The 27,841-nt window shown below is 37.4% G+C and overlaps 2 protein-coding genes across 4 annotated transcripts in view; both read right to left on the minus strand.

Annotated features, from left to right (window-relative positions):
• The window catches only part of LOC139764084 (WD repeat-containing protein 91), a 70,160-nt gene extending 64,898 nt beyond the window's left edge, over positions 1-5,262 (minus strand). The window contains exons 1-4 of one of the 3 annotated variants that reach the window (XM_071690568.1): positions 5,098-5,262; positions 4,300-4,347; positions 3,143-3,266; positions 283-423 (exon numbers count right to left, since the gene is read on the minus strand). In XM_071690568.1, coding sequence (XP_071546669.1) covers positions 283-423; positions 3,143-3,266; positions 4,300-4,347; positions 5,098-5,217 — 433 coding nt within the window. In that variant the 5' untranslated portion in view covers positions 5,218-5,262. Of the gene's footprint in view, positions 1-282; positions 424-2,881; positions 2,979-3,142; positions 3,267-4,299; positions 4,348-5,097 lie in introns of those variants that run through there. The other 2 variants (XM_071690569.1, XM_071690570.1) reach the window with 2 other exon arrangements.
• Positions 5,263-23,944: 18,682 nt separating this feature from the next.
• Positions 23,945-27,841, minus strand: part of Cnep1r2 (CTD nuclear envelope phosphatase 1 regulatory subunit 2) — a 47,966-nt gene continuing 44,069 nt past the window's right edge. The window contains exons 4-5 of the mRNA XM_071690577.1: positions 27,011-27,145; positions 23,945-25,347 (exon numbers count right to left, since the gene is read on the minus strand). Coding sequence (XP_071546678.1) covers positions 25,202-25,347; positions 27,011-27,145 — 281 coding nt within the window. The 3' untranslated portion in view covers positions 23,945-25,201. The remainder of the gene's footprint in view (positions 25,348-27,010; positions 27,146-27,841) is intronic.

Raw genomic sequence — 27,841 nt, forward strand, 5'->3', positions numbered from 1 at the left:
ATTGATAAAACACATACACACTAAATAACTCAACAAACATTTGCTTTAAGAACTATGGTTGGCAGCCCTACAGAAGACAGATACTGGAAGTAGCAGATACAGTACTACATTCAAGCAGTTGGGCTTTTTGTGTCAGAGTCTACCTCGATTAATTAGGAAAAGCTGTCTAGCAGGCATCTTTTAAGATCTGTGAATTATACAAAAGCTTGGAGAATGAATGCCACACATATCACCCACAAATCAGAGATCCATGCCTCAGAATCAACGAACTGGAAAACTTACTAAACCACTCCCGCCACTCTGACTGACTCTGCAAGTCTGGAGCCATCTTCTCAAAAAATTCAATCAATTTCTCAGGTTTATTGGTTTGGATGGTGTTGATGACATAGAGTCGTAAAATGCTAGTCTCCAGCTTTCGCACACCTGTAATGATGCAATATTCACTTCATCTTCAAAATAATGAAAAATTCAGTGCCCTAACAAATATCAGCAAACTTCAGGAAGACTACTAAAATGTTTTGGCAGGAGATTAAGTGCAACAAAAACAGAACAAATGTAAGCATATCTATAGTTGTAATCATCTATAATTCATTTCTATACATAAGGTGAAACAGGTGAATGAAACTGAAAAATGTATAGAATTCTACAAGTTAATATACTAATTACCCTAATAACTTCACTGATGTGCCATCTGAGAAACTGAATATGCAAGAAACGAGGCTGAAATACCAAAAATATGTGGACAGAAAAAAAGAGGCAGGGAGAGGAGACAGGGAAAAGGATGATGTGGAAGGTTATGTGGCACTTCTTTTTGTAATTGTAATGAAGACAGTAGTAGAGTGAAAAGGTGGGGAAGACAGAGGTGTCTGTGTGTGATGGAATAATAAAGAAAACAGCAAAAAACATGAAGGAAGTATAAGTGAAGTATCTCCAAGAGAATTTGCAGAGATTAGAAAAGGGTGAAACATGAGCATAAGGAGTGTAATGAAAGAGTGAACAGAATAACAGGGGAAAGACAGAAAAACATATGAAAACTCTGAGAGAAAGTTGAATGAAAGGTCTGCAGAGAATAAGAAACTAGTGGCAATGTAGAAATGAAAGTGGAGAAAATGTGGTAAAATAAAAGACTAAAAGAAGCAAGATGACACATTTTGGCTAAATCAACAGAAAAATAATCAAAAGAGCTAACATCATTAAAACTAGAGCAATAACAATATCATGAATTACAACTTAGAGAAAGAAAAATATTCCTATACAAGAGACAACATCCAAAGATTTAAGCAGGGTAACCCTTTCACTGTAGATTGTACAGTCAGACCATACATTACTTTTTCTCTTGGGTGCAATGGATTTTAAACTTGATTAGGATGGTCAGCATCACTGCAATGTAACAGTATTATGGCAAGAGAAAGGAATGTCACTAATGGCTCCACATATTCCCACATAAAGGAAACAGTTCTACTAATATGAAGTCAGATGCAAAAGCTTTGATTGGAATTCTTTGCTGGTTTGTCAAATTACTTGACATCAAAGAGTTAAATGTAATTCATGGTCTGACTGCACATACATATATGGTCTCTCAATTCCTTTCTCCTTTGGCATGAATCACATGACATCTCACAGCAGCAATATAAGTAACTCAACAAAAGAAGTTTTACATTTTAGTTATAAAGGTGAAGTGCAGCATCGCATTTACAGGTACTCAAAATGGATGGGATGGTGAGGAAAGTTAATGTGAGAGTTTTTGGAAGAAGGCCATGCCTGTAGTCTGTCAAGGGTGAAGGAAGCCGTGAAAGTGAGTCAGTTACTGTTTGCTGATGCTGCTGCACTTGTGGCAGATTTAAATAAGAAACTGCAAATGCTGGTTAGAGAGAGTGTAAGATAGGAGAAAATTGAGAGTATAAGTAATTAAAAGCAAGGTTATCAGCTTTAGCAGCAGAGAGACAGGTTATTTGAAGCATGAGTTTGAATGGAAATAACTTAAGAGAAAATAGTGGGCATTGCAGTAAATGGAGCCATGGGAGTTGAAGTGAGCCAGAGGGTGGGAGAGGAGGCACACATCCGGAACACACTGACAATAAGTGGAAAGACAAGTCACTAGCTGCTGGGGCAAAGATGGCTATGTTTGATCATAGTGATACCATTGGTGTTTTATGGATGTGACTTAAGCCCTACACAACAAAGTACAGAAAATGGTAAATGTGTTGGAAATGAAATGCATGAGGACAATATGTGATGTAATGAGGGTTGATTGAATAAGAAATGACAGGGTAAGAGGAAGTTGTGGTAGTAAGACAAGTATGTATGAAAGAGCTGAAGCAGGTGTGCTAAAATGTTTTGGAGATATAAAGAGGATGAAAGAGGGAAGGATCACTAAGGAGGTGTATATGTCATTTTGGATGAAACAAGGAAAAGGAGGAAACTAAGGAGGAAGTAGAAGAATAGAATGAAATGTGGGATGGCTGTGAGGCATGCAAGAGAAAGAGTGAATTGGACCAAAGTGATTTAGACAGGGTGAGGTCCTGTCTATGGGCTGAATTAAGGCTTATAAAGCTGTCTAGAAACATCATGTAAAAAATATAGTATCCTAAAATACTGATCACAGCATTTATGAAAAAGAAAGAAAAGGGATATTAATTCACAGGATGGAAAAAAACTAGTTTTGTAGCAACAACATCCTAACAGTGGATGATCCTAAAGTATTAAGGGGCTGGAAGTGAACAAGTCAGTGATGCTACCCCCTTGGCAGTCACGAAGTGAACAAGTCAGTGATGCTACCCCCTTGGCAGTCACTAATTGGCTAGTGGGCCCAAAATGAGTGAGCCTTCATGATTAATGATGAGTGATTAGCAAAGGGTGAGGAAAACCAGTGCATTCTCACCATAACTGCTGAAGGTTAGGAGGTCCTGACCCTGATTTTCCTAGAGATTATCCCTGAGAATCTCCCATGCTCACAAAACAGACCACAAGGGAGAGAAACCAAACCATAAACAAAACATTATTGTAAGTTAAAATGTTTTACAATAAAATAGGTTCTTAATAATCATGTAATACAATCAGGAGAAAATCTATCATTAATCTTTTTTAAATATTATATTGAATCAGAGGTAATACAATTAAGTAATTATTATCATAAACTTACATGGTAAGAGTGTGTGAGGGAGACGAGCAAAGATTCTTCTATCAAGATGTGCCCACAATTCACGAAGTCCTATCAAGTCATATGTCTGAATGCTACTCAGCACTTGGTCAACCAACCGATCCACCTGCAAATAACAAAGAAAATGGCAATGTAATTCAAACATCTGTATTTTGAGTCTCCTTAAAGCTTCAGAGGACTATTTGTGGTAGTTCTCCATTAACCAATTCAAATTATAATAACAGGGTTCATAGACATATTCAAAAAGCATCTAGCCAGATTTACCAAAGTTTGAATATTCAAACCTTGTATAAAGACAAGGAGTACAAAAGTGAGGGGTGTGATTACAGAGGTACTGTATAAGCTGACTGAGGAAAGTGACTGAGAGGGGTGGCAGCATGCAAAGAGAATCTGATTGGAGAGGATCACTGTGGTTCAGAAGAGGTAAAGGATGCATGAACCACATGTTTACTTTGAAGACAGTGTGTAAGCAATATATGAAGAAATGGAGATATCTGTAAGTGGTATTAATGTATATAGAGAAAGTATATAATATGGCTGACAGAGATCCTGTGGAAGGTTTTACAAAAATATGGGGATAACGGAAGATTATTTGATGTAGTTATGCATTTTTACTGAGAAAGTAAAGCAATTATGCAAGTAGGTCAGAAGAGCGAGTGGTTCCGAGTTAAGGCAGGATTAAAAAATCCTTTCATCATCAGGGTGGTGAGGATGGTAAATATGAAAGCGTTAGAGCTAGAAGCAGCCTCTGGAGAGTGAGTTGTTTCCAGTAAAGGTGGAGATGCCTCAAAGATGTGTGATATATCCTTGGTTGTTTAATTTGTTCACAGATTTTCTAGCAAGGTTATATGCTGGATCAGCTTATAATCTTGCTAAAGTCTTTTCACAATGTTTAACCAAAACAAAATTGTGGACAAAAAGTTTCTGGTATTACCCTATTGTGAGAACTTAATGTTCCTATCTTGTTAAAAACTTTTAATATCAATGCAATCATGAGTGATAATAATAGAGTCTTTTATAATCTTTAAAAAAATTCTGTAACTGCAGAAGTCCAAAGGTAAGGTTATGGGTGAACATTGACCAGGATTGCTCACTTTATACAGTGTCATGTGGGGCAACTGTATTGTGCGGTAACTTACCTTTAGGGCACCAGTAGCATTTTCGCACGATAATGTGATCTGGTGAGGCTGAAGGTAAGATTGTGAGGGAGGTTGTGTAAGTCTGATGTTTAGGTTACAATTATCTGGTATCCCTAAACTCTTTTTCCATTTCACAGTTCTTTCTATATTTCAATTAAGGCCCGGCCTTAATGTGGACTTTTGTCTGTGACTGAAGCCTTCAACATAAAAAACACTCCATAACGCCACCAATATTCAAGACGACTAAATACAGTCAGTGAACTACACATGTAATATTGTATGAGATCCAGTCGACTAAAGAAATTTATGTTTATTCAATAGTTTATGATTTTTTTTAATACCTCCATATATCTGTTTCATGACACAATACTTTCTGTTCTCTGAAAATCAGGTGTTTTTCAAATGAACATAATATCTCAGTATTAACTTATCCATGGGAAAATAAACCTCTACTGATTGAGTTTTACTAACATAACAGTAAGTACTACACTGTCACAGTCTGCATCTTGCAGAGATAAAGAAAAACTTTTATGCTATAAAAAGTAACAACGCTATGCATAAGACTTAATGAAGTGAAAGCTAATCATTAGCGGTTCAGATGAAATCCTTACGAATAGACCACAATGTTAAAAAAAAATATGATAAGATCTGAAAATCCACTGATTTCCTGGTAAATGATTACAGGCTACTGATCTAAGATAAACAAAAACAGCTTAACAGAATTAGCTGTCAAAAATCCTCTGACAGCTCTGAACAGACATATAATTGAGGAATATACGGTTTTATAAAGCTACCTACCCGGAAACCTTTGTCTTTATCAATTTTCAACTCGTTATCCAATGACCGGAGAGTGTGGCTAAAGCCTCTGAACAATAAATATTCTTTCACCAGTTCATCGAGGTACTGTATGTGTGACATGTTTACTTCGCTCAGCTGATTGTCAGGTGGGCGTTCATGTGGGAACTCAGGAACTCCTCGTATAAGGTGTCTATGGTATGGTATAATGATGATTATATAAATAAAAAACGAAGAAAAAGAAGAGGAAGATATCCAAAAAAGAAGAAAAAGAAGAAAAAGAGGATGTAACACAAAGAAAAATAATGAAACGACGGAAATGAACAGGTTCGACCCAAAATCAAAAATGCCTTTGCCGAAATTTATGAAAAGGATAAATACGAGTAATGACTTTTTCCCTCTTTTAATCAATGGCTATATTCACTCTAGCATACTTCCTCATTAGACCAGACTCAGAACAAAAAACTTAACAGGGACAATAAAAATATAGGAAAAAGAAAACAACGATCTGAGATTTTGTGGAGATGGAGAATTTGCATCTTTAAAAAGGTTCAATTGTATCTGTGAGGAAAATAAGATAATGAAAATAGTTCTAAGATTAAGTAATGTATAAAAATTCATGACGGACATTACAGTGGTCTACCCACTGGTTACCAAGGGCGACACAGTGATCATGTGATGCAGATGTTTGACTAGCGTGATAATAGCATATTATTATTCAAAGAGTTTGAATAATTAGCTTTCTCGTGCAATGGGCCGTACCACAGCATATTTCCAGGAAGTGAAAATTAGAAACTCTGCGACTAAGAATACGAAAATGATTTAAGCAAAGTTTTGATATAAATCTTCAACGCATGAGTGAAGCAGTGCGAAGGTTTGCCTTGCTAAAGACGAAGCTGCTTCAGACTCCATGAAGAAAGATCACAGGGAAGAGCACAGTATTAGCAATATTTGAATAATTAGGAAGATAAATGTTGGAGGCAGCCACAATGGAAGCTGGAAAGAATTCAGATGGAGTTACTTCTCCAGTAGCTGAAACTAAGAAGGAAACGTGGACTTACTGATAGTTTTTATAAACTACTTTTGGCTAGACCAGAAAAGCTCAACAGTAAATGCAGAAAGGATATAGCATAATGTATCTTTAGGTTAAATGATTGTTTCATCTCACACATAATAGTTCTCCACTAATTTCAGGCACATATGAAAAGACAGAATGCGATTGAAAGAAATGAATGTTTATTCGAATGCGAATGATCGGGGTTTTTTTTTTACCCGAATGGCCTAGGAACATGAATGGAATATATATTGAACAAACCGATAATCCTTCAGGAGAAGTATATTCCACCATTCCTGTTGCAACCAGTTCTACTATATGTTTAACAGGTAGTGGATATGCATTGACTGGGTAGCAACAAACTTGGAATAAAACAAAAGCCAAGGGATGAAGTGACTGAAGTCATTCCCATCCTAGTCCAGTAATGTGTCTCTCAAGGTTCGCATAAATCTTAAAACTGGCTTAACCAAATGATACAGTAGAAACATTCATAGATGCATTCTTATCGCAATATGTGCACGTTTCCTTAATCTATTTCCCTATTACCAAACATCAATTATATCCTCGCTATGTATTTACATGTTTTTGCAGTTTTCCTTCCTCTGTTCTCGGGGTTTTTGACATATATGTTGTTACACACGGAGTAGATTAATTAGTCTTCTGTCGTCTCTTGCATATTTAAGTAACACTTGATCATTAATGGTGATATGATTGGTTGATGTCACCAGTGACCTTCACGGTGTACCTTAATGTTTTTAACGTCGCTATTCTTTTTTTTTTTTTTTTTAGCATACCCATCATAAAGGAGTAAATATCTGTATATCTACTTCCCATGGGAAGTCATTGTAATCCTGCATGTATGCTTATCTGGAAGCATAAATTCCAACCACGGTCACAATTCTGGTCGGATTTCTTAGGGCGCGTTTCATTGTCTCTTAAGGAAGAACTGTGATACGCAAGATGAACGGGTACTGGCGTAAGAAAAGTATGCATTTATACGATGATAAACACATACATGTCGAGATAACTCAAGCTATAACGAAAAAAAAAGTGAAACGTTATTTTTTTTTGTAAAGACAGGAGAAACAATGTTAGAAAGTCTAATGTTACCTTAGCTTGTGTAAAGATAACTTCCTCCGGAAACCAACTATACCAGTCAGAATAAGCAAGTTGTTTTCTTTGTATAGAATGAAACATTAACTTTAACACTGTTTGTAGATTTCTAATTGAATCTGTAGCAATGAGAGAAACTGAAAAAGAATGGATGCTACAATAATGCTGTGGTTCTTTATTGATAATTGCTACAAAACCTAAAACTTTTTGCATAAAAAATTTAATGTTATCTAACTATCAGTAACTCAATAATATTCAACCACATCACAAATGTAGAGAGAGAACCATTTCTTCGACCACCGGTACGCCCCTAGACGGAATACAACGCATTTGCTGATTGGTTACTCAGGCAAGCCAAGCGATCCTTCGACCAATAGCAAGCCATACAGGGACTGTAGTATCTTCTAGCACAGCTGATTTCTTTGCAGACGAACGGGTTGAGGTAAAGTTCAGAAGAATTGTGGTTTACATTGAAATGTTGCACTATGGTTATATATATTTGCTTGCTTGGTTAGAAATCTCAAAGACAGATAGTGTTTGATAAAGGAAAATGTAAGAATAGTGTAACCGTATTTTGATATTACTTGCACCCAGCCTACACTTAAGAGAGGTGTAACTCTTGTATAATTTTACCCATTTACATTCTGGGAAACTTTATCGAAAACACTAAAGTTAGTTTGGAAAAGGCCAGAGCCTTGTATTACGGAGTATTTCATCCATAGTCACCTAATTACCGAAGCCATGTTGATTATCCAGAATAGTCTTCAGCAAGCTACTGAATGTGTATTCATTTAAGCCGTGGTTATGTTACTGATCATTTGTTACTATCCTTATGTTGCCGACTAGAATATTTTCATGAATTTCTTAGTATTACTAGAGTTATCGATATTTTGCGGGGGGGGGGGGTTGAGAAATGGTTTGTCAGTTTCGGGATTAATATGAAGGAAAACATCAGTTTGAAACTGATTTAGCTCCACATTCCTCTGGCCAAGTCGCTCAAAATATGGTATCAGTAGTCTCAGATCAATTTGTATCAAGAAACATGATAAAAAGAAAAATTATACAAAAATCTTGAATTCCCCTAAACAAAGTGGACAGGGCTTTGAATTTACCAAATATAACTCACTCGAGATCGAAGCTGATGCAGAAGTCATGTACAAAATAAATCTAAACTAACCTGGTAAAAGTACAATTTTGCTCCAGTTCATTATTAACTTTGGGTATTGAGTTATGATGGTCTACAATTAGAAAACGGATCACAAACCTTGAAAATGCATGTCCACAAATGGACAAATTACGATGATTTGAAGCATTATATATGACTGAAAGATATCAAAAAGCCAATAAGGATAATGTATGTTGGGTTTGATGTAAAACTGAATAATGCAGCTATAGAATATAACTTGAAGCAAAAACTTGAAGCATCTTTTGTTTCCTCCTCCACCTCTGACACGTACACTCTCTTTGTCTTGCCTCATTTATTCCCTCCATGTGTCCAGACCAATTTACCACTCTTTTCTTTCATCCATTCTCATATTTTTTCACCTTTGTTTTCTTACTGGATCAGCCATCCCACCACATGTCTGAACTATTTAATTTCCAGCACATGCACATTCCATTCTTCTACATGTTTTCCATATAGGACCCATGTATCACCATCAGAAGTACTATACCATCAATCACACCCATCATCACTTACAGACTACCATCAAACACACCCATCGTTGCTGTTACAGTGACCTCTCTTTTCATACACTCCTCAGTTTCAACCAGGACGTTCACCCACACATCCACCCTATAATTTGCTTCAGTTCTTACAGTTCCATCCACTCCTAGGTCCACCCTATAATTTGCTTGTTCTTACAGTTCCATCCACTCTTAGTTCCACCCTATAATTTGCTTCAGTTCTCTATTCTCTATCAGTGCACATTATTCCCAGTACATTCAGCAGTCCACTGAATACTCATTCTCCCTACTCTTCACCTAGTTCCCCATCTGCTCACCTTATTTGATGGTGATATTCTCTTCACATATTTATCTCCAAAAACAGTTTCTTATTCCCCAAGAAGTTTACCAGTACTGTGTCATCCCGTCTATTGTTTGCTTTCTCTTCAGACTTGCACCTTCCACATTTCATGAACATCCCCATATCAGTTACACTCCATCCCTGCAGGTAACACCTGCACACCTCTCTTTTCCCCTTCAGCAGCATCTTAACTTCCTCGTCCTATTTGCTGTACTCTTTCTAGATATCCACATCCTACCCTCTGTATGTCACACATTTGTCCCCTTCACATGTGAGCATTGTTTACCTATATACCTTTCATTCACACTCTTCTAGATTCGTATACTCCCACCTTTAGTTATTCATCATGATGTAGGAAAATTCCACCTTTGGTTATGAAACTTGACCCAATATATTATACACAGACATTTATGTGCAAGTATGGAGTGCTGCAGTGTCAAGGAGGGGTGAACCTTTTATTTCTGTTTGTTGGGGTGATGGTGATTGGTTATGGAGTGGTTTGGGTGAAGTAACGGACAGTTTGGTACCAACCTTTTGTATTAAGTGTAACGCAAAGTAAATTTTAATTCAGTTCATTGTAATGAGTTTTTACAACTTTTCAGGAAATAAAAATGGCTGGTGAATCAGGTGTAGATGGCTCACAATTCAAGGGCTTGTCCCGCTATTTCAACGGAAACACATTAGCTGGCAGAGCCAATGTAAGTGTGTCTTGGTGTGTGATATGAACTTTTATTACTATTAGTGTGATTTACTTTAGCATTGATTTGAATGTCAGTAGATATTTATTTGTTAGATACATTACCTTATATATGGTTGAAATCAGAGGCAAACAGTGTGTAGTACATGTGTATGTACCAGTTGCTGGTCAGTTATCTTTTATCTGAAAATGTTGGGGCTGATTGCCTGTCAAATTTTGGATGATTTCACTTGTAATATATGCTGCATGTGGTAGGTCTCAAGCCTACTTTCCTTAGATGAGTGTAGTTGAGCATGTAGAGTAGTCTGCAAATACTACAGCACCATTTGCCGACCCTCACTCACCTTATTTCCTATCTGTATCACTTATTACATATTTAATATGTTATTACTCGACAGCGCTTTTTTGAAATTCAAAATAAATGCAAAATCATTAGGTGGAACTCCACACTACCAGTTATTTCAACATAGTGGGACTGATCAGTACACCACTAATGCTAAGTGGCCAGCCACATTTGCTATTGTATGTTTCATTGTCAGAGTAACTAATTGTTGTAAAAAGGTACAGTACAAATAAGGAAACAGACTATTTTAAAAGTTTGCTATAAATGAAGAAATGATATACATTTATTTGCATTTATCAAAGCTTGCTAAATGGGCTTTTAGTGGAGGGTTGATTTTCATTAGCTGGTACATCTGGCTGACAGTGGGCCAGGAATTACACCTTGTGTAATTTATTCACTCTGCTTATCACCACAGTCTCTAAAAAACTTAAATTCCTGCAAACAGCTTGTTGTGTACTTGCATACACTTTCAAGTTTTAGTTCTTTGAGGGAGCATTTGGCTAGCTGCATGATCAAAGGGCCTGATTGTCCCATGATTGAGTTCTCTGGTAAAGAAAAATGTTTAACTAGACCAGAAAATGTAATTCCGCTCAGCAGTTTTTAAGCTATCACTGACTTCCCGCTGCTGCACATTAGCCTTCTAGTGTCCCCATTACTGTTGTTGTTAATACAATTTATTTCTGGCGTTTTTCTCAGAGTATACCTGAATTTATAAAATATTTGACTAAAAGACTTTTGAAGGTATCTATAGTCTTAGCATTCACTACATTGATGGTAATTTATTCCAGTGCTCAACACACCTATAGGAAAAAATCTTTTTCCCGTGTTTGTACTACATCTTTTAGCATTGAGTTTTATTCCATTTGTCCTGGTAATCGTATTTTCATGTATTTCAAAAATATGATAGTGATTTACTTTAGTGAACTTGTTCTGAATTTTGAACGTGGATTAAGTCACTGCGAAGTCTACATTTTTTAAGGGAGAAGAGGTCCAATAGTTTTAGCCTATCTATGTATGCCAGATTTCTAAGGATGGGATCAATTTTGTTGCGCATCTTTGTACTTGCTCTAATTTTTCCCTGTCTTTTTTATAGTTTGGGGACGAACTGGATTGCATATTTAGGGTGTGGTCGTACTACAGAATTTTAGAGTAAAAATTGTAATTTATGTTCCTGGCTATGAAACCTAACATTTGGCTGCCTTTTTTATTTGCTGCATGACACTGTTCGGTGTACTTCAGATTGTTGCTAATGACTACTCCAAGGCCCTTTTCTTCATTTACCTTAGTTAGTGTGTACAAATAGTTTGTAGTCATAACATACATTCTTGTCTCCAAAGTGCATAACTTTACACTTGTCTACATTAAACTTTGAGTTTGAGTCACAGGTGAGGACAAGATAAAGAATGATTTTACCTTTAGTTGGTTTTTAATTATGTGTTTTGGAAAAGCATTGTCAATAGTTAGTCTTGTTACACATTTCTGAGATTGTAATAATGTTCAGCTTTTTATTAACTGCATAGGATATAAGTTCTTTGTGTTTGGTAATGATGCTCCGGACATTTGTGTATATTAAACTTAATTTTCTTGGAGTTGATTTCTGGACTGAATTTGCATATTTTTTTTTTACTGTAGGTTTGCTTGTTTATTATCACTGTTAATGTGTGATTGTGCAGCAGCTGAATAGAGACAGTTCTCCGTCTGTTTTGAGTTCGCCACCTTACTATAACCTTCCCTGCACTGGACCCTACCAGCCTTGGTCCTAAATGTTACCTGAGATTTGACCTGTAGCTGTGCTAATCCACCACTTATACTGCCTGTGAGGTTACCACTATTTTGCTGTGATCCCTACCACCAAGGTCCCATCCATCCTCTACTGCTACCTTTATAGTGGTCAAACTGGAGGCCTTGTCCCTCAGATGTCTCTCATTTTCATATTCCCCCTGCACTGACCCACCTCCCACAGATACCCCCTCACTCTCTTAGTTCCTTTGTTAGCTTGACCATGATTGGCTCTCATGAGTAGTTTATTTCTATTGGAAAAAAAGGCTTAATATTTTCATTCATTACTGTGCCAAGGTGGAGTTTCCCTATTCCATTAAAGTGTAGACCATCCCTAGCATACAGCGATCTATTACAGGTCTATACTAAACACAATATCCTTCTCCCTACAGAGAAATTCGATTCTTGTTTATCCTCAACATTGTACTGAGGGTAGAAGAATCAACGTCATACCTTGGCAGCAATCCTGATGTTATAAGCCTCTTACAACTTTCTTTAAACTTGCAAATAAGTTCCCTATACTTCACTGATATTTCTTCCGATCTCACTATTATCCATGAATGAGGGTATCTGTTACAAGAATCAGCGTCATACCTTGGCAGCAGTCCCGATGTTATAAGCCTTTTAAACTTTCTTTAAACTTGCAAATAAGTTCCCTATACTTCACTGATATTTCTTCCGATCTCACTATTATCCATGAATGAGGGTATCTGATGGTCTTTTTGACATTTCATGGTGAAGTAAAAGCACCAATGCATTAAATAACCAAAAAAAATCACAAGGTAAGAACAAGACCAGTGATTGTGAACAGTCCTGACAAGCAACTAGATTTCCTGGGCTGCAGGTCTGGTCCAGCTGGTGCAATTTTTTTTCAGCTTAGGTCCAGTTGGGTCATAGACTCCCGGCACATAATGGTGATAAGGATGTGTTGAAATAATCCTGTGGTTTTTGGATGTTCTGGTGAAGGATTCTTCACCTGTTATTAAACCATTTTAGGTTATTAGCTAAATTAGTGAGAGAACACATTTTGTACTTGGCTTCCAGGAAGACAGCTGAATTGCATTTCTGTATACAATATGTCTCCACTCACTTAAAACTTCAGATGCTCGTAACTAGGATTTACTTGCATCATACTCATTTTTTATTAATTTTTGCAAGCTTTCTAATTTTCAATTGCTTGTGCAGCTGCAAATTCATTTTGGTCATAAATGGAAAAGTCTAAATCAAGTAATGACTAAACTGTACAGTCATTTCCTAGCATCTTCAGAATGAAACTGCAGAAGACTTTTATCTTTAGTTTGGAATTTGCAGGAGTTATTTCCCTTGTATAAAGGTTCAGCCTGGAAAACAACCTGTCTCACAACTTGAAAGTTACCATAATCCTTGTATGGATTTTGACTGAGTTATGTCCCTAAGAAAATGATTTAAGCTTGAAATTAGTCAGGCTCATAACTTGAAGAAATTCCACCTCTAGCCACAGAATGTGATACAGGTGTGTTTTGTTGCTCTCATAGCATGGTACACTAGTAGGGATCAACTTCGTTTATCATTAACATTGTCCTTTTTTGGGGGGTCACACTTTAACATGAAATGAACCTTAGTCATAATTCGAAAAGTTTGTCATATATTTGTTATATTTGTTAAACTTTATAGTTGTTTCTCAGCATTTAAAGAATTGGTTGGCATAAGACCCATAAATTTAGCTTGGCTTTTTGTATGAGTTAGGCATTACATCTTTGACCTTAGAACTTAATAAGCTGTATTTTGTTAGTTTCCAAATGACATTTTGATTAATTTTTGCAGGCTTTCTAATTTTTCATTGCTTTTGCAGCTGCAAATTAATCTTAGTCACACCTTGAAAAGTCTGAATTGATACCAATACCATAATCATGCTGAACTGCAGTTACACAAATATTTCATGAAACACCTGTTAGGTGCTTAAATGTCTTCTCAGACTTGAAGATAGAACCTTATTACTCATCTTTGTGCAACTATAGTTTTTATATAAATCTTTGTTTAATGATCCGTAATACATTAAACATGACACTAGCTAATTTTTAGCCATTTGTGCTTTTATGCATTTGTCCATATTATTTATTGCAGTTTCTGATAACTAGCTTTGTGAACTCATGAAATTCTGTTAAGCCTCATTGCAATAATGCCATCACCAAGGACTAGTTTAGTGTTAGTTGTCAGCTTGCCATACTAGTAAGATTTTTGGAGGTTTATTTTGCATAATCATAATGTTTACAAAGGTATACACATTTTCAGGTGGCGAAGGCGACTTACGCGGTGATTGGGCTCATCATTGCCTATAATGTTTTGAAACCTTCCAAGAAGTAAATGTTTCAAGTTGTATATATAAACTGTATCGTATAAATAATAGTAATTACTGCCTTTTACTTTTATTTCACCAAGTTATTGTACAATGTTCCTTGTGAATTAATTTATCAAAAGTGCTCCTGACAAATCAGGTAAAGATTTCAGAAAGAATAAACTTTGTATATGTAATCTGTCTCTCACTTTCTTTGTGTGACTTTTACAAGAAATGTTAGCAAATGCTGGGACCTCTACAGAATATTTGACAGTTCAGGCACAACAACGAGTAATATTCATCTGGTCTCAACTTTGAATTTTCAAGTTAGTAAACACTGAGCATCATCACCATACTGTGGTACTGTCACATGAATTTTCTGATGGGTAGTATAAATCATGAAAGCCACTTAAAGCTGAAGGTAAAAATTTTGAGTATATGTCACCCAAGGTATAAGGATTTCACTTAAAGCTGAAGGTAAAATTTTAAATATATGTCACCTGAGGAATAAGGATTTTTATGAAGAAGCAAAGACAATATTGTTGGTACCGTGAGAAATATTTATACATGAAACTCGGGGTTCCCATAAGCCTGCACTCTTCACCTTCCTTTATTAGTAACAGTGTCCTTTCTGGATGGTGGTCAGGGTTCCTGGTTATAATTTTCAAATAAGACCAATGAAGGACAATCCTCACCATGTTTGGACGAGACTGAAATGTAGAGTTATTGAATGGATGACAAAAGTTCACTGGCCTTGTGTTGGGTGAGCTAAAATGGTAAACAGAATGCGTAGGGGAAATAAGGATTTAGATAATTCGTGCATACAGCTACAAATAAGGGTTTTCCAGGACTGGTATAACGTGCTTGATGTTAATTGAACTACTTTAATCTTTGTGAAGAAACTACAACAGTATGGATAAATGAGTATTATCTTAATATTTGCTGAAAGTCCATGGTAATTAGAGTAAGTGCATAAGATAGCAAGCATGTTCAGCAAAGAGCTATACTTTTGTGTGGGAAGTACAATTATGAAGAATCCATCATCAGCCCATGAGCCAGAATATCTGACTGACATAAACAATCATGTGATTATAAGGAGGGAAAAAAGTGGATTGGATCAATTTATTGTTCGTGTGTGGCTCTGAATATGAAATGTAGGGAAGGCCTATAAGTAGAATAAGAAGCATCCATTCAGCATAAATGCGTGTTTACTTGAAGATCATGTAGCTCTGGACCTATGCAGCATATGAATAACTATCAAAGACATTGCTATATTTGTCAACCTTGGTGAAATATAAGAAACAAAGGAATATTGTAAGATCAAAGAAGATTTTGTTTTTAAGGGTTATGTTGTAAATAACAAATTCATACTACCAAGAAGTGATCAAGGAGGGTACTTGATTAAAGATACATTCTGAAGAAAATTGTAATTCATACAACATGACCCAAAGACGCCCACTGATGATATTTGACGCTCGTCCTGTCTTCCCGTCAGGATTGGGAGAGTGGCGTAAGGGCAAACCTAAAGGAAAACGGCCTCAGGTCCAGCTGCCACGTGACGAGGACGTTCCTCCTGTGGTCCAGAAAGCAGGATCTTCCCCTGTGACCCAGGAGGAATTTGACGCTCGTCCTGTCTTCCCGTCAGGATTGGGAGAGTGGCGTAAGGGCAAACCTAAAAGAAAACGGCGGCCTCAGGACCAGCCTTCATCTGCCTCTGAAGATCCTCCTCGTATCAAGACTGCACTAGAACGGAGGATCAGCGAGTGTCAAGCTTGTGAGACTCCAGTAATGGACACAGCCACAGAGGCTGGAATCCCTGAAGCCACAGAGGCTGGAATCCCTGAAGCCACAGAGGCTGAAATCCCTGAAGCCACAGAGGCTGGAACCAGTGAAGCCATAGAGACTGGAAGCCCTGAGACCACAGAGGCTGGAAGCCATGAAGCCATAGAAGCTGGAAGCCCAGAGAGCACAGAGGATGGAATTCCTGTAGCCACAGAGTCTGAAACCAATGAAGCCATAGAGGATGGAAGCCCTGACTCCACAGAGGCTGAGATTCCTGAGGCCACAGAGGCTGAGATTCCTGAAGCCACAGAGGCTGAAATCCCTGAGGCCACAGAGGCTGAAATCTCTGAGGCTAAAGAGGCTGAAATCTCTGAGGCTAAAGAGGCTGGAATCCCAGAGGCCTTAGAGGCTGCAGAAAGAATCTCTGAAGAAATCGTCGATCCGGCAGAAGGAGTCTCAACCAATGAGCCTAAAGATATATCTTCCCCAGTCCCATCTCCTCCCACAGACGACCTCTGCGAAGAGAGAGCCTCGTCCCGGACTGCCGACTTGAGCCCTACTCTCAAATCTTATCTTCTGAGTTATATCTTTCAATCTCAGAGACTCGACACTGCATTCGCAGAACACACCGGACTTCCCAGTCCTGTCCCACAATGTTCTGCCCCATCCGCTGCCTCCGGATGCCCTATTCCTCCCGCTCCTATCGAACTCACGTCTGATAAGAAACCTTCTCATTATTCGAAGGTTAAAGTTCTCACAAAATTTGCAGAGAACAGGGGGAAGGATATCATGTTATTGCCAATTTCCCGTTCTTCCAATATTTCCACGTTGGAAGAGGCGGTCATCGAGGCCAGTCGCTACATTTGGCATACGTGTACTCCCGAGGACAACTACAACTGTACGAGATGCGTTTGTGAGGATTTCTTATCTTTCCGTGAAAGATACAAACGAAAATAATGAAATCCTCCACCACATCGTCCATCTCGCACTAAGTCCTGTAGGCTGGCAGGAGCAATGTTGTCCGGCGCTTGATTTGAAGCTGGCCCGCATTTACCTCTTTCTCTGAAAGGAGGTCATGATTCTTTCTTCTTTCTTATAAAAAAAAAAAAAAAAAAAAAAAAAAAAAAAAAAAAAATTTATATATTAAAAAAAAAAAAAAAAAAAAAAAAAAATTGTTACAATGGATGGGCAAGACAAGGGAAATGAACATCATAAATATTCCATCCTAGAATAAAATGATTGTATATACAGTTTGTGCATCAGCAGAATTATGTATTATTGATACATGCCTCCATATATGTATATAGGGCCTAGCAAAAATATAAATACCAATCAATTCCTTGCATGGAAGAACATGACAAGTAGTGTACATTGTAAGAATCTAGGAGAGAGTTAAGTGAAGATTACCAGGTAAAGAACCAGTGGGCAAAATAGCCCAGGAAGACAGTTTAGATTTCACTGAAGCCTGTTCATGGAAAATTTTCTTGGACAATGAATTAGGTGAACAATAAGGCATTATGAGATAGTGGACCTGATAATACTAAGTTTATAGTATTCTTGCTTGATAGGATAAGTATTATACCATTATGACTATTATTTGTGTATAAGTTGTATTTTTGAAGGTAAATTAGTAAAGGGAACATGGGAAAAGTCCTACTAACAGGGGATAAAAAGGAAAAGGTTTTGCATGAAGAGGATTTTAACTAACGCAAGCACTTGATCTTAACCCTTTGGACATGGATTTCCTTTCTAAGACCATTCCCCAAAAAATGTCAGGTTACCTTAAAAAAAATTTGCTCATAAGGCCATGTAACTGACTGAAACCAACATTTTGTGGTGAAAAATATGGTATAACACAAAATAGTTATGGAAAATATTCATACAAACGTTTTGCAATTAATTTCATAACAACTGGCCCACTTAATTCCAATAGGGCTAAAAGATATTCATAAGCACAACTTGTGCATTTTCAATAACATTTCAAACTCTTAATAACAATAGTGGAAAAATATTCTTTTCTGCACTGGAGAAAAGTCAAACATCTCATCTATTATTACTGGAAATTCATTTGCCTACTGTTGAATAGTAAATCCAAAGTGGTTACAGAAGTTGAAATATTTTGAGCATTTACCGAAGAGATGGTGAACATAGAAAACAATGGATATTATTTGATAGGAAACTGGAAGTGAGGGTTAGTTTTCTAAGTATAGTATATTCAGGCCTTTTCAAAACATGGATATTTCCTACTTGAGCGATGAATATTCCATTTGGGATTTACTGTGATTTGTTTGCAAAGGACATTCATTTGTAGCACTAAATTTAATAACATTAGAAGAATAGCAAACTTACTACAGAGAATTGGACATCCGTACCCTTTGCAAGCTTGTGGAGTACAGGATTTTAGTGTTCGAAAGTGAGATATCATAAAAGAAGCATGCATGAATAATATGTACATGATCCACTTAATGTAAATGGGAATGGAATAAATGAAAATTGATAGGACAGCAGACAGCACTACCTCGCTGCTTATTTTACATATTTCATGATACCTGCAACTTAGATGCTTTAACCAATATTCATGAATGCATAATTAGTACTGATTATTCAGGAATGCATAATTAGTACTGATTAAGGTAATGTGCTAACAATGGGGTCAAAAACATTGTTCAGATGGGCAACTATTATTCCATATTCCATTATATGAAAAAAGGAAGGAGAAATTCAGATAAAAAAAAAAGTTGCATCGAATTGTATACATTTGTATTATGGGTGACTTAATTTTCATGTACTTCCATAAACAGCTTATTGTGGTAAAGAACTGACTGAAGAAGCTGTAGAGAAGTATGCCAGAGAATGATCAATAAGACTGAAAAATGTACAGGGTGAGACCTTTGATATGCACAGAATTTAGAGAGAATAGTACTGGGTGACAATCATATCTTTTTCATAATGATGTGCTGTACCTCCTGTTTATAATTAATAATGGGAACACACTATAATATGACATTACATGAATTAAAAATGCTGAAGCAGTTGATATGAGAGAAAATGAGGCTTGAGGCAACTGATAATAAAAAAGAAAATGCTTGTGGAAGATGATGATAAATTACGTAATATCACATGAAACGGGGACTTTAACCCTTAGCTAAGCACTCTTTAACTTATGCTTCATGGCATAAGAAAAACTCCATGAGTAATTGTATTCATACCATAGAAAGTTTTGTGGGGCCTGGATGTGGAAAGGGAGCTGTGGTTTCAGTGCATTACACATGACAGCTAGAGACAGAGTGTGAACGAATGTGGCCTTTGTTGTCTTTTCCTAGCACTACCTCGCATGCGCGCAGGAGGAGGGGGTGCCATTTCATGTGTAGCAGGGTGGCGACAGGAATGGATGAAGGCAGCAAGTATAAATATGTACATGTGTATATATGAGTATTTTGAAGGTTTGTTGAATGTGTTTGATAACAGAGTGGCAGATAAAGGGTGTTTTGGTCGAGATGGTGTGCAAAGTGAGAGAGTTCGGGAGAATGATTTGGTAAACAGAGAAGGAGTAGTAAAAGCTTTGCAGAAGATAGCCAGCAAGGCAGCGGGTTTGGATGGTACTGCAGTGGAATTTATTAAAAAAGGGGGTGACTATTGCTGAAAGGTTAATAAGGTTATTTAATGTATGTATGACTCATGGTGAGGTGCCTGAGGATTGGTGGAATGCTTGCATAGTGCTCTTGTACAAAGGCAAAGGGGATAAAAGTGAGTGCTCAAATTACAGAGGTATAAGTTTGTTGAGTACTCCTGGGAAATTATATGGGAGGGTATTGATTGAGAGGGTGAAGGCATGTACAGAGCATCAGACTGGGAAGAGCAGAGTGGTTTCAGAAGTGGTAGAGGATGTGTGGATCAGGTGTTTGCTTTGAAAAATGTATGTGAGAAATACTTAGAAAAGCAAACAGATTTGTATGTAGCATTTATGGATCTGGAGAAGGCATATGATAGAGTTGATAGAGATGCTATGTGGAAGGTATTAAGAATATATGATGTGGGAGGCAAGTTGTTAGAAGCAGTGAAAAGTTTTTATCAAGGATGTAAGGCATATGTACGTGTAGAAAGAGAGGAAAGTGATTGATTCTCAGTGAATGTTGGTTAGTGGCAGGGGTGCGTGATGTTTCCATGGTTGTTTAATTTGTTTACGGATGGCGTTATCAGGGAGGTGAATGTAAGAGTTTTGGAAAGAGGGGCAATATGCAGTCTGTTGTGAATGAGAGAGCTTGGGAAGTGAGTCAGTTGTTGTTCACTGATGATACAGCGCTGGTGGCTGATTCGGGTGAGAAACTGCAGAAGCTGGTGACTGAGTTTGGTAAAGTGTGTGAAAGAAGAAAGCTGAGAGTAAATGTGAATAAGAGCAAGGTTATTAAGTACAGTTGGGTTGAGGGACAAGTCAACTGGGAGGTAAGTTTGAATGGAGAAAAACTGGAGGAAGTGAAGTGTTTTAGATATCTGGGAGTGGATTTTGGCAGCGGATGGAACCATGGAAGCGGAAGTAAATCATAGGGTGGGGGATGGGGCGAAAGTTCTGGGAGCCTTGAAAAATGTGTGGAAGTCGAGAACGTTATCTTGGAAAGCAAAAATGGGTATGTTTGAAGGAATAGTGGTTCCAACAATGTTATATGGTTGCGAGGTGTGGGCTATAGATAAAGTTGTGTGCAGGAGGGTGGATGTGCTGGAAATGAGATGTTTAAGGACAACATGTGGTGTGAGGTGGTTTGATCGAGTAAGTAATGAATGGGTAAGAGAGTTGTGGTAATAAAAAGAGTGTGGTTGAAAGAGCAGAAGAGGGTGTATTGAAATGGTTTGATCACATGGAGAGAATGAGTGAGGAAAGATTGACAATGAGGAAAGATTGACAAAGAGGATATATGTGTCAGAGGTGGAGGGAACGATGAGAAGTGGGAGACCAGATTGGAGGTGGAAGGATGGAGTGAAAAAGATTTTGAGTGATCGGGGCCTGAACATGCAGGAGGGTGAAAGGCGTGCAAGGAATAGAGTGAATTGGAACGATGTGGTATACTGGGGTCGACGTGCTGTCAATCGATTGAACCAAGACATGTGAAACGTCTGTGGTAAACCATGGAAAGTTTTGTGGGGCCTGGATGTGGAAAGGGAGCTGTGGTTTCGGTGCATTATGTATAACAGCTAGAGACTGAGTGTGAACGAATGTGGCCTTTGTTGTCTTTTCCTAGCACTACCTCGCGCACATGCGGGGGGAGGGGGCTGCCATTTCATGTGAGACACGGTGGCGACGGAAATGAATAAGGGCAGACAGTATGAAGTATGTACATGTGTATATATGTATATGTGCATGTGTAATATGTATATACATGTGTATGTGGATGGGTTGGGCCATTCTTTCGTCTGTTTCCTTACACTACCTCGCTAAAGCAGGAGACAGCGACAAAGTATAATAAAATATAAATAAATATATGTATAAGGGTTAGGGAAAATGATTTGGTAAACAGAGAAGAGGTAGTAAAAGCTTTGCGGAAGATGAAAGCCGGCAAGGTAGCAGGTTTGGATGGTATTGCAGTGGAATTTATTAAAAAAGGGGGTGACTGTATTGTTGACTGGTTGGTAAGGTTATTTAATGTATGTATGACTCATGGTGAGGTGCCTGAGGATTGGCGGAATGCATGCATAGTGCCATTGTACAAAGGCAAAGGGGATAAGAGTGAGTGCTCAAATTACAGAGGTATAAGTTTGTTGAGTATTCCTGGTAAATTATATGGGAGGGTATTGATTGAGAGGGTGAAGGCATGTACAGAGCATCAGATTGGGGAAGAGCAGTGTGGTTTCAGAAGTGGTAGAGGATGTGTGGATCAGGTGTTTGCTTTGAAGAATGTATGTGAGAAATACTTAGAAAAGCAAATGGATTTGTATGTAGCATTTATGGATCTGGAGAAGGCATATGATAGAGTTGATAGAGATGCTCTGTGGAAGGTATTAAGAATATATGGTGTGGGAGGCAAGTTGTTAGAAGCAGTGAAAAGTTTTTATCGAGGATGTAAGGCATGTGTACGTGTAGGAAGAGAGGAAAGTGATTGGTTCTCAGTGAATGTAGGTTTGCGGCAGGGGTTTGTGATGTCTCCATGGTTGTTTAATTTGTTTATGGATGGGGTTGTTAGGGAGGTGAATGCAAGAGTTTTGGAAAGAGGGGCAAGTATGAAGTCTGTTGGGGATGAGAGAGCTTGGGAAGTGAGTCAGTTGTTGTTCGCTGATGATACAGCACTGGTGGCTGATTCATGAGAAACTGCAGAAGCTGGTGACTGAGTTTGGTAAAGTGTGTGGAAGAAGAAAGTTAAGAGTAAATGTGAATAAGAGCAAGGTTATTAGGTACAGTAGGGTTGAGGGTCAAGTCAATTGGGAGGTGAGTTTGAATGGAGAAAAACTGGAGGAAGTGAAGTGTTTTAGATATCTGGGAGTGGATCTGGCAGCGGATGGAACCATGGAAGCGGAAGTGGATCATAGGGTGGGGGAGGGGGCGAAAATTCTGGGAGCCTTGAAGAATGTGTGGAAGTCGAGAACATTATCTCGGAAAGCAAAAATGGGTATGTTTGAAGGAATAGTGGTTCCAACAATGTTGTATGGTTGCGAGGAGTGGGCTATGGATAGAGTTGTGCGCAAGAGGATGGATGTGCTGGAAATGAGATGTTTGAGGACAATGTGTGGTGTGAGGTGGTTTGATCGAGTAAGTAACGTAAGGGTAAGAGAGATGTGTGGAAATAAAAAGAGCGTGGTTGAGAGAGCAGAAGAGGGTGTTTTGAAATGGTTTGGTCACATGGAGAGAATGAGTGGAGGGAACGAGGAGAAGAGGGAGACCAAATTGGAGGTGGAAAGATGGAGTGAAAAAGATTTTGTGTGATCGGGGCCTGAACATGCAGGAGGGTGAAAGGAGGGCAAGGAATAGAGTGAATTGGAGCGATGTGGTATACCGGGGTTGACGTGCTGTCAGTGGATTGAATCAAGGCATGTGAAGCGTCTGGGGTAAACCATGGAAAGCTGTGTAGGTATGTATATTTGCGTGTGTGGACGTATGTATATACATGTGTATGGGGGTGGGTTGGGCCATTTCTTTCGTCTGTTTCCTTGCGCTACCTCGCAAACGCGGGAGACAGCGGCAAAAAAGAAAAAAGTTGAAATGTATAGGTATGTATATGTGCGTGTGTGGGTGTTTATGTATATACATGTGCATGTGGGTGGGTTGGGCCATTCTTTCGTCTGTTTCCTTGCGCTACCTTACTAATGTGGGAGACTGACAAAGTATAATAAATAAATAAATAAATAATCAAAGTATGATTACAAGTAGTTTTACATAAGAAATATCTATTATTTAGTGAGTGACAGCAACAAAAGATAAAAAGATATGGCAGCAGATCTAGTACAGGGGTTCCTGGCATTTTCACATATATTTTCCAGTCTAATGAAAAAGGCAGAGGCAGACATTTAAGGAACTGATCCTCATGAGATCAAACAGACCCTCATGAAGAGATAGAAAGTCAACCATCTCCTATACCTCCTCCTGTGGTTTAAAATGAGTGAATGGTATTATTAGATTCAAAGTGCATTGGCTTCAAGATTTTTCAAAGGGTTAGCCCAAATGCCACCATGTCTGGGTTTCTGTACAGAAATTTATTATCAGGAGTAGTAACTTTGTATGGGAATTGATATTACATTAAAGTAAAATAAAATTCATATTCTAGTTATCAAATATTCATTCACAGGTATCTTCAACATGAAGTGTAAAGAAATAAAATTTACATTTGTACATGAGCTTGAACACGGTAAAAGACTCCAGAACTACATGTAAACTTTAGTGTATACATGTATTTACATACACTAACCCAATGGTACATCACTGTAAACTGATTTATTTTCAAAAACCTGATTTTTTTTTTGTATTTAGAACTTGACTTACAAAATTAAAGATATCAACAAAAAAGCACTGCATAATATTATTTCCAAAATTCTAAAAACTCTTAGCAACATTAATGTCTTTATGTTCAACTCCAATGTCTGGTATGGGCTACAAATAAAAGAATCAGTAAGTACAGTTTGATTCAAAAGAAAACAAAACTCATATAACAGTAAAATAAGCAACACAACACTCCATGTAAAATGTATCACTGTCAACAATGCTTCCTTAGATTAAAATCAGAGTATTCATAGCAAATTTTTATCTGATGACATGTATACTGTACACCTGAATGTCAGAAGGCATTCATGAAGATGTAATCTGGATCTACTTTCCCAAAGACAGAATTTCTTATATGTGACTGGTAGACTTTTAAATTTAAAACTATCATTTATATTTATCAACTATAAATATATGTTGATTATATTATATACACTATTTTTACAATTCTCACAATTACTTTCTCATTTCCAATCTCTTGTACATTTGTATGTGTATATGATCACGAACTCAATTTAATATGATGATGCTTGTAGGTATACCGAGTAAAAATTAAAATTAAATCACATTTACCTAAATATAAACTGAATATCTAGCAGCATAAAAAAATCACTCCATACCTTAATAACACAGCAGCATGGCAAGAAGTGTAAACTTATACCAGTTTTTGCAAGCCTTGTGAATGAAAAATGTATAAAAACTTTTAGTGCAACAAAACTGTGTATCAAATTTTGGATGCTAACAGCTTTATTCCACATTATGTTTCCAAGTTTAATGTAATAACACCTTCTAAGCTATCTATAATCACTGTTACTGTGCTTATAAAGTGAAGTTATGCACAGTGATATTACTGCCATGAACTGTTACCATTTCTACCCAACCCTCTCAAGCAGTTTATCCTTTTTTACAAAAATGATCGTTAATTTGTATACAAAATGTATGTCATACCTCTACTAGTCACTAGAACCTATATAATCATAATGATTATCATAAATAAATATCAAATGTTTTCATCTTATAACCTACAGTTCTGGTATTCTCATGTTGTAGTTGGTCGTGGCTTTAGGATAAGCTTCCCAGTATCATCACAAGACATGTTAAAATCCACCAGAACTGCCCGTGTTCGAGATGTGATTATTGAGGGTGATACCACCTTTTTGTGAATACCCATAATGAATAGGATAACTGAAATGTAAAAAACAACTATTATAAAACCTATCAATATTCGTAAAACAAAATTTAACAATGAATATATACCTAGTTACCCAATCTATATTAAAATAGAAAGATAGCCATGAGGAGAACATTCACAATTGGTAGACTAAGGTGCTAATTTACTCAACACCATACTGCGCTCTTCTCATTGGCTGAATGCAAAGTGTGGAGAAACGAAGAGAATGATGCATATTAACCACCATCTGCATACCATAAAATCTGCATTTTTCTTATCCAAACTGTTGCTTTTCCTTAAATGTATACCCACATTACCAACACAGCTGCATGCTATTTCCGGAAATCATGGATCTCTTGCACAAAGAAATTAAGCTGAAATATGAGAAATTAACTCAACATGTGACTGAAAACAAGAAATGAGTAGTCTCAACACCCTATAATCTGATTTTATACTTCCAAACTGTTGCTTTTGCTAAATGCTTGCCACCATTACCAACACTAATACCTGTATGCCATTTTCTGAACATTATGGGTCTACTGCACAGCAAAAGTAGACAAAAATACAAGAAATATACCTATCATGCTCCTGAAAACATGAAACATGAGTACTAGCCTCATCATGCCTTATAACCTGACATATCATTTATATTAATTTTCCCAACTGTTTGCCCACACTATTAACACTGCCATGTTCCAAACATTATGGGTCTCAGGTACACAACAGTTGGCAAAAGTATGAGAAATAAAGCTACCATGTTATGGTAAACATGGCCATTCAGAGTGCCCAAAGCTGGTGGCCCAAAATGCTGATTGGCTGAAAGCTGACCAGTAAACACTCTCCCATTGGTAAAGCTCATAGCTAAAAGAAAAGGTGATCTGTGTTGCATGTTCTTGTGAAGGACTTCTGAACCACATGACAGATTTTAACATACATGCACATTTTTCGTTTATGTAAGTGGAAAAATTTAGACAAGAAAGTGCTATAACAACACAGCATTAAACAGAGGAGTGCAAACCACATTATGGGTGTACTACTGCCATCATCTATGCTCTTTCTCTATAATAAAATCACTGATTTTTGTGATTTTTTTTGTTTTTCTATGGAGAGAGCTGATATCCCATCTCATCCTGGTTCTGAATTTTCTGAGTTTGTCTTCTGCCAATAAGTCTCATTCAGTTACTTCAACATCTGTGATGTTATTTTCATCAAAGCTAATAAATATCTCAACATCAAAATATTCATCCTTTCTTATTTATTACCGACATACACAGATCTGCTAAGCATCGCACATGATTTCCAAACATTGTCTTAACAATGTACTTTGTTCTGATTTTTTATTGTCTTGTTTACGTGAAAGATACGAGCAACTACTTTCTCCATGGCACCTCACTTCTGAGCTGTGGCATTACAGGTCTAGGTTTGTCACCAGCTGTGAATAAACACAACTGGCTTAACAGCATGTATGATGGTCAAAGGAAAAGAATACACTTCATTCTGGGGTGTAAAATGGTGTTTCAACTCATCCATCTAGAAAGTGCTCTCCTAGATACACCAAAGGCTCAGTTCCTTATGAGAAATATGGAATTCCACAAAATAATCTCTGTTCCTGTCCATTAACATCCAGCAATACAACAAGCTCATAGTTTAAAGTACTAAAATAAGATTTAAACTCACTTAAAGCAGAAGCAGCAAAAGTGAAGAAGAGGTGATTTAGAAGAGATTGCACAAAGGTTGCATCCTGTGTCACAGGATCTGTGAGCCAAAGGTATGCCCCAAGAGCAGTGCTTGCTGCTACGATCACCAATACCACTGGAAAGAAGAAATGTTATTTAACATAGAAAAACAATACATGCAACCACATGTATAAAAGTAATGAGAAGAAACTAATATACCAAAGAAATAATATGAAAGTATTTTTCATTTACTCATTATACTCTGTCGCTGTCTTGCGTTAGTGAGGTAGCACAAGGAAACAGATGAAAGAATGGCCCAACCCACCCACATACACATGTATATACATACATGCCCACACATGCACATACACATACCAATACATTTCAACATAAACATACATATACAGACATATGCATATATACACATGTACATACTTATACTTGCTGCCTTCATCCATTCCTGTTGCCACCCTGCCATACATGAAATGGCACCCCCCTCCCCCTGTGCGTGCGAGGTAGTGCTAGGAAAAGACAACAAAGGCCACATTCGTTGACACTCAGTCTCTAGCTGTCACATGTAATGCACCGAAACCACAGCTCCCTAACTATGTAATGCAGAAGATAATTCCCAAAATGCAAACTCAGATTTTGTTTTGTTGAAGAGACAAAACTGAGGGTACTTCATTCACTTCTGGATGCACCTTCTGTTATGGAACTAATAAACCTATATTATCAATTCTGCATGTGAAATTCACATTATCTACCAGCTTATAAAATCTTAAACAACTGATAACTATCAAAGTTTAAGTATTACTATTCTTTCTATTTATTA

Source organism: Panulirus ornatus, chromosome 48, assembly GCF_036320965.1.
Source record: "Panulirus ornatus isolate Po-2019 chromosome 48, ASM3632096v1, whole genome shotgun sequence".
NCBI lineage: Eukaryota > Metazoa > Arthropoda > Malacostraca > Decapoda > Palinuridae > Panulirus > Panulirus ornatus.